Source organism: Argopecten irradians, chromosome 10 (genome assembly GCF_041381155.1).
Source record: "Argopecten irradians isolate NY chromosome 10, Ai_NY, whole genome shotgun sequence".
Taxonomy (NCBI): domain Eukaryota; kingdom Metazoa; phylum Mollusca; class Bivalvia; order Pectinida; family Pectinidae; genus Argopecten; species Argopecten irradians.
The window spans coordinates 41622488-41635761 of NC_091143.1; the positions used below are offsets into that span (position 1 = coordinate 41622488).

General features: G+C 34.1%; 1 protein-coding gene across 2 annotated transcripts in view; it reads left to right on the forward strand.

Annotated features, from left to right (window-relative positions):
* Positions 1–3493: 3493 nt before the first annotated feature.
* The window catches only part of LOC138333935 (synaptotagmin-11-like), a 41344-nt gene continuing 31563 nt past the window's right edge, over positions 3494–13274 (forward strand). The window contains exon 1 of one of the 2 annotated variants that reach the window (XM_069282611.1): positions 3494–3798. In XM_069282611.1, the coding sequence (XP_069138712.1) occupies positions 3747–3798 (52 nt within the window). In that variant the 5' untranslated portion in view covers positions 3494–3746. The remainder of the gene's footprint in view (positions 3799–13274) is intronic. The other variant, XM_069282612.1, reaches the window with a different exon arrangement.

Here is a 13274-nt window from a genome sequence, read left to right on the forward strand (position 1 = left end):
ACTATCAACGGATGGTCTGTTTATATAACTGTTGCACAAACATAATTCTTGAACTCTGTTATCGCCATTCCTAATATAAGCGATCCTTCTGTGCTGGTATTTAAATTACGTAATTACCTCGATCTGAATTGAAATTTGGTATTGTTATCATCGTAACAAATACCTCATTTATTATGGAGAATACGGCACTACAAAACTTTCATTTTTCTATAGTCTTTTTGTTCGTCGGTGTAGATAATGTTAATTTAATTGTTCTCAAACTGAGGAATTGCTATATAACACTGAGGTAACGTAGTAAATAAAAGGAATTGTTGTAATCAACTGCATGCAAAGTTTGTACTATGTGGTGTTCACTTCCGAGTACCAGTGGATAGTGTTACAAAACCATAATTATGGGATTTTTATGATTATATTTTCGACGATTTTACGTTTGTCAGATATTCAGTAATTATCAATATATATTTATTCCCTGCAATACAAGAATGCATGTATTATATATCTGCGTATGGATCAGTTATGTTGTGTTCTGCGTATGGTTGTGTTGTAAGGTGTTGTTGTGTTGTTTTTGTGTTTTTGTGTTGTGTGTTTATTTGTTGTTGTGTGGTGTTGTTATGTTGTGTGTGTTGTTGTTGTGTGTTGTGTTGTGTTGTCATGTGTGGTTGTGTCATGTTATTTTGTTGTGTGTCATTGGTGTGTCGTTGTGTTGTTGTGTTATTGTGTTGTTTTTGGGTGGTGTTGTATTGTTGTTGCGTGGTTGTGTTGTGAGATGCGTTGTGTTTTGTGGTGTTGTGTGTTATTGTTGGGTGTTGTGTTGTTTTTGCGTGTTTGTAAGATGTGTATTTGTGTTATGTTGTGTAATGTGCTGTTGTGTTATGTTGTGTTGTGTGATGTTGTGTTGTGTAAGTATTGTTGAGTGTTGTTGTGTTGTTGTTAGATGTTGTTGTATTCTTGTTGCGTGGTTGTGTGTTGTGTGGTGTGTTGTGTTGTTGTGTTGTGTTGTGTTTTTTGTTGTGATGTTGTGTCATGTTGTTGTGTAATGTTGTTGTGTTGTGTGTGTGTGTTGTGTTGTTGTGTAATGTTGTGTTTAGTATGATGCGTTGTTGTGCTGTGTGATGTTATGTTGTGTGATGTTGTGTTGTGTGATATTGTGTTATTTTGTGTGTGTTTTGTTATGTGGTGTGTTTTGTTATGTGGTGTGATGTGTTGTTGTGTTGTGTTGTGTTGTGTTGTTGTGTTGTTGGTGTGTTGCTGTGCTGTGTGATGCTGTGTGGTTTCGTGGTGTTGTGGTGTCGTGTTGTGTTGTTGTGTAAAAACGAGTTCTTATGGGGTCACTTTTCAACGGGGTCTATTTTCAACGGGTCGGTGTAAAAAGTGCGCTTAAAGTTCAGTTTTCAACGGTTTTTGGGGTCATTTTTCAACGTTGAAAAATGACCCGAGGTACGTTGAAAAATGACCCGAGGTCAGTTTTCAACGGGGGTCTATTTTCAACGTTACACCGGCTTTCCTCCACCAACAAATCTGACACATCTTCACATGACTTCACATGGGCTGATATTAGGACGTTAAACTAGTAAAACTTTAGTTTTTAGAACATTAATAGCATGCAAATGTATTCTTGATTTTTTTTACTACACTGTAACATGAAAAACACAGACGTATTTTTTCTTTGGGCGCCAGACGTTCTTCTTCCACTAAACTCTGGCACAACCTAAAATTAAAACCAAAACAAACAAAACCCTTATCTGATCGAAGGATTGATTATTTTTACAACACTGGTCATTTCATTTCGACCTTTACATATTAAAAAGCTAATATATTGCCTGACTGACATTTGAATGTTCTAAAACATGTTTGCTGTTTTAGTTGTCGTGAAATCCCCAGAGTTTGATTCCATGACACCTTAATATAGCTCACTTGCACTCAATATAGTCCTGCTCGAACATAATGGGCGTGTTCGATGTAGAATACAATGCTTTAGTGCATTCCTGTCCTGACATTCAATGGTGGTAGAGTAGTGACGGGGCAGTGTGACACTGGGATTAAATATCCACAGATATATATGTCAATTCAACCAGACGTCAATATAGAGCTAATATCATCAATTATTCATCAACCATATTTCCCTTGGTAACGATAGTGATAGCGGTTACGGCGTCTGCGCATGCGTAGGTGTCCCGTGTCAGATTTCGTTCGCGTTACATGTGTCTGGCTATCAAGGCCATTGTGAATTAGCTTGGCGAACAGGTCCCATCGTAATATGAAAAAACCTTGTCTGCGAGAGCTCAATACTACATTATTTGTCTTAAAATAAACCCTTAATTAGGATCTAACACTGATATAGTGGGGTTGAAAACGGAAGGTGCTACGTAAATTTGCTTCCAAAAAAATATAGTATTTTCAATAAACGATCTCTATATATACAGTGCTTTGTGAATGAAACTTGGTGGAATCATGGGAATCGTTACTGACAGTGTTTATCTAGGCGTGGGTACACAGCCGCACGTGTCGCTGGTTAAATACAATAAAATCCTTGACAGGATCGGTACTAGAGACGCATGACAGCAGCAGCAATGTTGTAGCATCTCGAATTCGATATTCTCAAAAGCGGGTCGTGTTACATCAAAGCAATTAACCCTTCTATACAAGTTTCTGAATTCAAATCGTCCCCTTTTTGTCATCCTACAGTATAACAAGGATAAGTGGAAGTCGATGGGATCAGGTAAAACATTCGACTTATCCGATAGATTTCAATATTATGACATTTTATCTTAGCACATATTCGTTAAGATCAAACACACTGGTGATCATGAATGTGTCTTGGTCATCCTTCCAGAATTACCTGTAATTGTCTTTATTGATAACGTATTTAATACAATGGATATCAGTAACAACATTTAGTTTGCTTATCACAGGAACTGGTTTTCAAACATTTACACATGCATTTAATATGTGATGATAAAAAGGATTGGTTGACAACGTCATGGATGTTTCTTATCAACAGAAGTACAATAAATTCAAAACAGGACCACGTAAAACCAAAGACAATAAACCACAGTCTACCTGGTATACTACAGGGGCTTCCCCTTATCTTCATAAGATTGTTACTCACCATCATGTTTATCATCAAACATTCATTACTTTGAAATAAATATGACTACATATACCAAACCTTTCAGAGAGAATTTAAATAGTTCTGTATCATTAATTTAAAATGTTTACTGCAATGAATACATGTATATATTATCAATACACATTTGGTACTCATAAAACGGGTTTTTTTTTTAAATGTTTACACAAACATAAAATATGTGTTCATCCCTGTAACAAAGGCCTTCCCTATGGAATCCGGTCACAATACTTGTCTCTACAAATTAAATGGAGCGAATCGGAGGGTTCAAGCTCTAATGCACAATTGGTAAATTCTGATGTTTTCCAAATACATCGATCACGTACTTAGCCAAAACGGCGCATGCGTGTAACGACCGTACATCGATCGATTCCCTCTCAGAAGCTGTGTTGGTCTTCGGTACTGAGGAAGGCTTGTTTTGATGTCAGTAGAGAAAGGGGTCTCTGATAGACCAATAGGACATTAGTGTGTAAACCAAGGAAACGATACGAGGATCTCTTGTTTGGAAACTTAAACCAAAATGTGACGACGAATCACGTGACTTTTTATTTATATAGTTAAATTTTCGGATTTTTTATTGGATTTTTTGTTTTCGATTTTTGGATAAAAGGTAGAAAAGATGGTGGAAAGAAAACATGTTGTTCACCAAGCCGCTACTGTGGACGGTACCGGTAAGTGTATAAGTTTTCATTGGGGCATATGGTATACAATCCTCATGTTTTCAAACCATTGAAATTTTTACCGTATACACTATGATATATGTTTATGTATGAAAAGTTATAATTTTGATGTTAGGATCATACAACTCATAACTATACTTTTATTTTACTACATTAATGTATTGTAATGACCAATGTTAAATCTCGAGTTATTCGATAATTCGAATTCGGCATCCATAAATATAAAGTAAAACGTTAGCTCGAAACAAACAGAATACTTGCGCTAAAACAAGATCATCGAGTTATGTGAGTTCTAGTTATCGGGGTTTAATTGTTTAGAATTGTACTTATCACATTATGACTTCCTCTGCCAGATAGTACATAGTTTAAAAATCAAATTCCTTTACCGTAAGTGATTTTCATAGAAATAACGATTCCTGTATGAAGAAGAGGAGGAATGGGGACAAAGACGGGTATACATTGGTACAATTAAACAATAAGAAAATCATAGGATAACATCATCCCGACAGTAGAAGAATACACTAACCACTTCCAAATGTTTTCTCTACTATGACAAGTGTTCATTTCACTTCATGGTGTCCTTCTCCCTCCATTAATTCCTTACTTTCTGAATACACATTTCTCTTTTGCCGTCAGCTTAGGAAAGGAACCAGTATTCAATCAAACATAACTGTCGAAGAAAAAGTAATGAGCGTCTTTTTATTTGGTTGACCGCATTTACAGTAACGAAAGGAAAATGGTTGTTGTTTAGGTACTACATTTATTTCTTAATCTGGCAAGCAATAGATTTGTGTTTCGATTTCCAGTTAAAAAAATAGTTGTCAGGGTTTGTTTAAACAGGACAGAAAATGCTTTGACGGATCTGTAGGAATAGTTGATTCTATAGTCATATATCTCTCTTGGAACACAGTGAAGATTATCTTAACTTATTAAATATACTGTCACAGTCCTGCGAAGAAAACAGTTGTTCAAAAATACATTGATTCATTTGAATTATATACGAAACCATTGGCATTTCATAGCTATAAACATGAGAGGAATATGAAACACAAATCTGTTATCCATTTACGTCACCAAAGTCATGTCAATCATGGTTAATTGATTACGTCTGTCGGTTCTGCAATGGAATACTTCCTGGTCGGAACACCATAGCAGTCTACGTGTTGAAACAAAGGGAATTCTTGTTAATGCAGAGTTTAATAACAAGAAACGAAATGCACACTTGACCAGTTTTATGGCATTCATAGAAGATGACACGCCATCGTAAAATACTAAGCAATTGATATTTCATTTCATGGCATGTGCGATTTCATTGACAATCCCACCAAATGTCTTGATAACTTTCCGTCAATTTCTCATAAGTAGAGTTTCAGTGACAATTCAACAAAATGTCCTTTTACAATTTCATCAAATTGCTCATAGGTAGAGATGTATTCTATTACCATTTACGTCTGTTCCCATTCCCCCGAAACGCCTGGTCATATCCGCCTTATCCTGAGCTGAAATGAATCAATGTTTTTGTACACTCGTTTGAGATAAGCACTATTAGTATATAGAATGTGTCATACTATTTGAAAAGGGACAGCATTTAGTATTGTAATTTATTTTTTGTTTCATAAGTTTCCAATTGCTGTTTATTGCTGTAGCAACTCTTTGATATTTCTAACTTTAAACGTGGCTGAAGAGATTGATTAAAAAGTTAGTTTTCCTTTTTTCTAAATAAGCTTTAAATATTAATCAAGTTTTTCCTTCGTAGTTTACATTATCACTCAAATATTGTTTTTATGTCATTATATTCCGTTTTACTATTGAATCTATTCTTGCTTATTTACAACATTTACTTAAGGTCATTAAATGATCGGTAACTTCGGTCTAGTATAAATAATAGTGAATTATCAAATATGCTTCACTGCCATATGAAATTATTGTATAATTCGAGTTATATAACGCGTAATGCAACCACTTTGGAAAAGTGATATTAAGAAATTTGAGATAGATTGAATGTGTAAATATATAAACTCATAAAGCTACTCCCTTGACGTTAATGCTACATCACAATCCGTTAGACAAAGATGTCAATATTGAACCGTGTTGATATGTCAATGAAATTATCATGATCTTTATAGGAAATGTAAATTTCTCATAAATAATTTTCAGTTTTTATATATGCTTTTTATAATCTTGTTGATGAAAATAGTTTACAATAAGCATCCTCGTTAGGCATAGCATTTTAATAATTTCTTTTTTGTCGTGGGCCTCGGTAGCCAAATGGTTTATATGTCTCGAAATATTACCACAAACCCTCCACCTCTAGGTCGCGAGTTCGAATCCCATGTGGGACAGTACAATGTACGACCGCTGGCCAACAACAAACCTGGCATGTCATTACATGACCCTGGCTGTTAATAGACATTAAACTAATAAAACCCAAACCCCTATTATCACTTTTTTTTTTCATTTCCAATATTTTCATATCTTGATATTTTCCCTACTGCTATGCCACAAAAAAATTAAAGATTTTTTTTTGTTGTGAATGTGTTCGACAGTATGTTTCAGCGTGTTCACACTATAAGATAATAAAAACAAATTCAAGGAGGAAAAATCAAAGACCACGAGTATGCATACTCAGAGAACGCCATTTTTCAATATAATGTGCTGTTGATTGGTCTATATAATAAAAACTAAACTAACACTTTTATTGTTAGTATTGGTGATGGAGTACTGTGTTCTACAAGCCTATGGTGAGATATTTCTGCTATCATGTGCTTAGGTCGTGTCGGTAACTCTACTTTATTAAATAACCCACACGTTATGTAACACATTATGACGTAATATAGCAGACATGGTTCGTGGTATTAAATAGGTTATACATGTATATTATCATTGTGATAATAAGTACGTATAGTTGGACCCCAGAAGCTTTGAATCACGAATGCAATGATCGATGATGCTAAAAAAACATTTTTCAATACTTATCATCTGTAATATCGATATCAACACCCATATGGAATACAACGTTTTTATCATCAATGGTAATGCTGTTACCACGCATTTGTCAATGGCATGGCTGGAGGATATACGAAGTGAAAATTGATGCTTTATACAATACTTGTATTGACCTTATAACGGTTTTATTTTATCTTCTATTTCATCGAGTTTCTTTTGTTATATTGGTGTAAATTTGCACACTTAGATCAAAGACGATTTATGACCTTTCGCAAATATCATGAATGGCTTCAATTTGGAAATAACGAAAACACGTTTGGGGTAGCTAAATCGTTACCATGAACAAAAGTTCATAATGGAAAAACATTTTCACTTTTTTCATCTACACTTTTGGTTTTTGTATGATCTATTTTTTCTAGGGTCAGTTTGGATACCAAAATTTATAAATTGTTTTGGCTCTTCGCAATGGTATCACTGATGAGACATATGAAACAAAAATAAATGTTAGAAATGTTCTTAGTCCCTACATTGAGTGGAAACATTTGGTCAAATCAAATTCTTTTATATCCAGTTACTACTGTGCCAGCTTTTAAATTGGATTTCTAAAGACCAAATAATCAACTACTCAATTATTCCTTAATTGCTATTAATTCGATACCGATCATGCGTAGACGCAATATAACTTAGAAATTGTCAATTACGTGTTATAGGAGCGGTCAATAAGCAGCCATAGATATAATGTATATTGACCCCATGGTGTGAAACTGCAGGTGGGCTAAGCACTATTTATTATTGATTAATGGAAATAGTATCATTAATACACAAGGCTACATAGCCTGTCGGGTATAACAGGTCATCGATCTCTGTTATCAATAATCTATAGTACCTAAACCAGAACTAAATCCATGTTTAGTGAATCCTTTTGTATACATCCTAGTCTTGAATACCATCAAAGCTTATTTCACGGTTGGTTGATTATCTACTGTGTAGCTATATTGTCACTATATGAAAGGTACATATCTATAAAATGGAGTATGGATAAGGTGTCAACAGTTCATCAATTTCGTACAAAGTAGGCGTATATTGATGGTACATTTTATAGAGCTTACTATCAGTACTAGACATATGAACGCATTCAGTTATTCCTAATAAACCAAATATTTGCAATAAGGCGATCTTAATTACTCTTGTTCATCTTCGTTTTGGAACAAACATGTTGATATTTGGTTTTTTGGAGTGTGATTGAATCCAAATGTTGGCAATAAGGAGATTTAATGAATTTGTTTGTCTTTTATTTTTTATTTGTTAATTTGGCTCGCCTATTGAAATACACTTATCAGTACATGCCATATAGAACCCACCAGGGATACCTGGTGCACCTATTGGATGTAGTGCTTTGTAACGATGCTGATGAGGCGTTGCCCGTGTGTACAGATCTTTTGTGTAGAAACATATTAAAATTCCTCCCCTAGAATTAATTACTTTTTCATTGATTTTGTCGGCAATGTAGATGCTGTCCTGTTGAAATCAATAAATCAGGTCATACACTAGTTTGTTGGAAGGCGTAGTGATTGGTAGCCAAGATCATTCATCGTAACAGTAAATTGATAAAAAAACATTAATATATATCAGACTTAAAAGGATTGTGGTAAATGAAAGTGGTAGTCATATATCGATGAACTAATCAAGTCGCAACATCATTCCAGGATTGTGGTAAGCAGCAGTGTGTTCCTCTATGGACAGACGAATCTTGTCAAAAACATATTCCATAGAAAAAGTGATTGGCTCCGTCAGTTTATTACCGCGTATTGTTCCTCTAACTCGGTCGATATAGTATAGCTATACGTAGTTTAACTACTGCTATATCATTTAAACGAGAGTTCAGAATGAATGATATGTTAACCATGTGTGAATCTCCAATAGTTTTATTATGTAATAGTATTTCAGATCTTCAATAATTCCGTTATTTCGTCTTAGCCAAAAAAAAAATTGAATTATATAAACAAAAATATAGAGACAGAACAAAATATTGTCCCAGAAAATTAATCATACAATTTTATGGGGTAAATCTCCCGTGTTTTTCTAAAAGGGAAATTGAAAACAAAGTTTATTGATTTAGCTCAGGAAAAAAATGTATTTCTAAAACATTTCTGTCTTCCAGAAGAAGGACTTTAACTACCAAAGTACCTTTCTTCGGTACGGAGATATGCAGATACACGCGCAATATTACCTTGGGAAATTTCAAGTATACAACTGTAATGGTCCTGTTCTTTATACTCGTAGTATGAGATAACAAATACACAATGTTTGCTGTAGGTATTGGTGCCGTATATACTTTGGAAATTCTTCTGGGAAATCAGGTTGGCTTTCCCCTCTGCTGAAGTGCTTTCGATTTCGTTTTCGGGATAGTTCTGATGATCTTATTAAAGTTTGTTTCACCACATCCTCAAGTTTAGTTTAGTTTGTTTATAATTTCAAATTGAAAATGTAAACAACATACTGGAATTAAACAATCCGTCGGTTAAAATTGTAAAGTGTAGCTTATAGTTCAATAGAGGAAGCGTTATCGTCTTTTTTATTGTGTTTTTTTCTTAAAACTTAAAAACAGTAAATTATTACTCTAAAGGTTCCTAGTTAAAACTTCAATATGTTTCATGAAGCCTTCTGGAAAAATAGGTTTCAAACAAATCTTCAAAATCTTGTTAGGCGATACGTCCACAGAAAGGTTTTTATATGTTGTAAATGGGATAAAAATATCAGATAATTTGCTACTTTCAGTTGCGAATTTAACCAAAGGACGTTTGAGGTGTGTTTTCTGAGTCGACGTCTCTAGTTTTACTACTGTTAACACCTCCATTGAAGGTATTTATAAGGTGATTACAGACAAATTGCTTAATGAGGTCATCGTCTTGTTACTGAAATAGATAAAGTTTTACGTCATTGATATGAACAATACACAACGTCATTAGCGACTTTATAAAAGGCTTTCACCGGATGCCAAACAGTATCACATATATAGAAGTACATGTTAAAACGGTAGATAAAATAAAACGGATTCGCGGCATTCAGAAGCTGATCAAATGACAAAAAATCAGAACTGTTGAAATATATCGGAAAAAATAGCGTAAAATCATATCGAGGTCAGCGTCTCAGAGTATCTAAAGTCTAACATCCACATATACATTTCATCGCTACAAAACTCTTAAAAACTTTTTAAAAAGAATAAACTTTGAAAACAAAGTGAAAGTGTTACATATCTAAACACGAGACCTCCGTAAGATTGGTTATGCTGCAGCACTGTGGTTTCTCTGCAACTAGCTCGGATGTGAGAATTGGTTAACGACTGTGGGTGAACTGATAAAAAATGTCAATTCTCCAAATTAGTCATGTGTTTGTGTTTCTCACGATTCACTTACCGAATCATGTCACATGCATCTTTATGTGCATGTCTGTCACGTGTTACGTGCACGTGCAGTTGTTTATTCTACTATATATGACCTGTTTCTACTACTTCTGTAAAAACAATGTGTACATTTTTAGTATTTAAGTAAAAATTTGTGTATTTCGAATAATATGTAAATAAGGTTATTGGGTTTTTTTTTCGACAATCTTGCCTTTCCAAAGTGTGCCGGAAGACAGTTGTCAACAAAATATATTGATTTTTTTATTATCCGTTAGATTAACAATACATGGGTTCAGAACCAGTTGAATATTGGATAAAATACGGAAACAACACTCTTTCTGATTTGATTTAAGAGTATAAGTTGGTCGTTGAAAAAGTTATGACGCCTAAAACTTTTGGAACTATTACATCAGGAAAATTGCTTGTTGAATACTAAAAGTCGTATGAAATTACCGAAAGTTCACAGCTTTAATTGTCAGATAGAAAAATGTTATTTTGAAATAGATGACTTCACAAACGATGTGAAGATTATAAAACGAATACAAGACAGAAATTGCTATCCTTGAGTTAACGCTGGCATGAAACGTAGCTGCTGATGATAATCTTATTTAGAAATGTCAGTTCTCCGAATTAGTCCTCTGTAGATATATTTATGTGAGATTGTGAACCTCACGTTTCGTTAAGATGTTATAATGTCCATGCCAATCACGTTTGGGTCACACTTGCAATCTAGTACTTTGTATCTGCCATAATTCAATGTTTTATAAAAAGGTGTAAATTGTTCATCAATAAAAATGTATATAATGTAAATAATAACACTTTCTTATCCTACTCCATTTCTTGATGATAAATCAACAGTATATTGATCGATTGTCGATTAAAATGATATTCCGTTCACATAATGATTCTATCACCAAATACTCAGATTTCCATTGGTTATTTCCAAAGTGATGTGTGTCAGTGCTCTAATTATCTTTTTTCCCAATAGAAACAATGTTAAGCACCAATTTGGTAGTAATCATCTTTGGTCCTGATCAGTCCACATCAGATTTCTATTGGAGGTTATCACTTGACCAGGATTGACCTAGATCTATATGATGGGTGTCGGTGATGTTGTAGGGGACGTTTTCTTTTTTCTTTTACATCATTGATGCATTGCATCTAGCAAATATAAATATAAAGTTGTATATTCCTTACAAACTATTACATTGCTTAAATACAAATATGGTATGGGTGTTATACAGTCAAGCCTGTTACAATGGACATCTTTATATAGCAAAATGGACACAAAGAACGCCTTGGCCTTGTCCTTCTCGTGTCCTTACTTCTTTCTATGAATTTTCTTTTGTAATCATATATCCAACGTTTCTCGTTTCATCTTGATATATTTATATACATAAATGTACCAGGACAATTTCCTGACCAATTTGGTCTTTTTAGTAGGCACGTTGGACTTAAAACTTAAGTTTGTAAAAATTGCAGATATTAAAAGAGTTGGTTTGAACCCAAAAGACACTAACTTATAACATATCAGCGAAGGGAATTGTGGTTGCCATGGAAATCTCTCTAAGTTGATTGGTTTCCAACCAGAATCTTACTGACCATTTTAAGTAGTTCATATTTCCGCAATCATGAATATTCCCTCCAGATAGCATGTCAGGAACCGATTTGGCGGACCTTGTCTCTTCGATAGACCCTCGTCTTGTCCATTATCTGATGGAATAGTAAACCCTACTGTAATTGTTCTCGTAACAAAATGGGTCAGAACAGTTCTGAACAGTAGCGGATCGATAGGAATTTCATCATGTAGCGGGAGCCAATTATACATAAGACGCTTTTGCCAGGCTATGATGTATCTTCTTAAGTAAGTTTGATATAAAATCGATTGGAGAGAAATTAGTTAATCTTGGAAAGGTCAGATGTTCTCTATTTTCTCACTGGCCGGCTTCGATTCACTGTAAGGGAAATGCCATCGCGGTAACAAGGTCCAGAAATAAAGGCCGGGTAAGATAGGATTGAAGCGGGGGCAGTGGTATTGATAACAGAAATGGCATTCATTAATCCACGGAAAGAACTATCTTGTGCAATATTCAGACTTTGACGAGAGTTATGGATTTCAATTACGATCTGATTCAAGAGCTGACTAATAGTTTTTGATTGATTTCAAGATCAATTCTTAATGTTTAAGAATCATTTGTATTATATTTCAAACAAATTACAAGTAACTTGATAAGTTTGATATGGAAAGCTATCAATTGTAGTAATTACTTCTAGTGATTAACATAAATGTCAGTGACACGAGTAACGAATGCCAAATAATGATATTAGTATTCCCGTATAGATATAACAAATTAAATATGCCATAGTTGATTTTATGTTCCGAATGTTTAAGATTCATATTTGCTTAATTCCAAGCAAATGTCTTGGAACTAGATAGATGAATACAGAACGAAATGAGGAATTTTACAATTAAGGATAATGTTTTCAACGTGTAGACGGGTTATTTGAAATATTGATATCAGAGTACAACATTGATGTGGTATTATAAAGATATTCATTTGGAAAAACAATAATATCAGAGATAGAACCAGAGGGAAGTTTTTGTAGAAATAAATGTAGATGATCTTTCACAAGCTCAACCTTGTGCTGACGAGATATATTTTTTTGAAAATATCTTTTTGATGTAACAGGTTCATTATAGTTGGTACGTTTTATGTTTTGTCTACTTGAAGTTAAGCAAAACTCCGGAAATTCCAATACCCGAGGCAGTGTGATGACATTGAGTAATGAACTCATTCAACGCAAAATTATCTTTATGATTAGCTTTAGTTTTTGTTAATTATTGGAAGCGTTACTCAGCATTATGGAGAAACATACCAATTTACTTGTTCTTGTGAAACTCAAGGATATCCGATGTAATAAAAATGGCGTTATTCGTTTTGTTTTTTTGATCAAAACGAAGATTGGATCCGTTTTTGTCAATTCTTTTAGCACGATGTTACCGTAGAAAAGAGGTATATCAATAAACTTGAGTAAGCAGTTGTCTAGACAATGACTGATTTAATTACTGAAATACTCACCTTCATCATTGCTTCAAAATTAATATGATGTGGCTAAA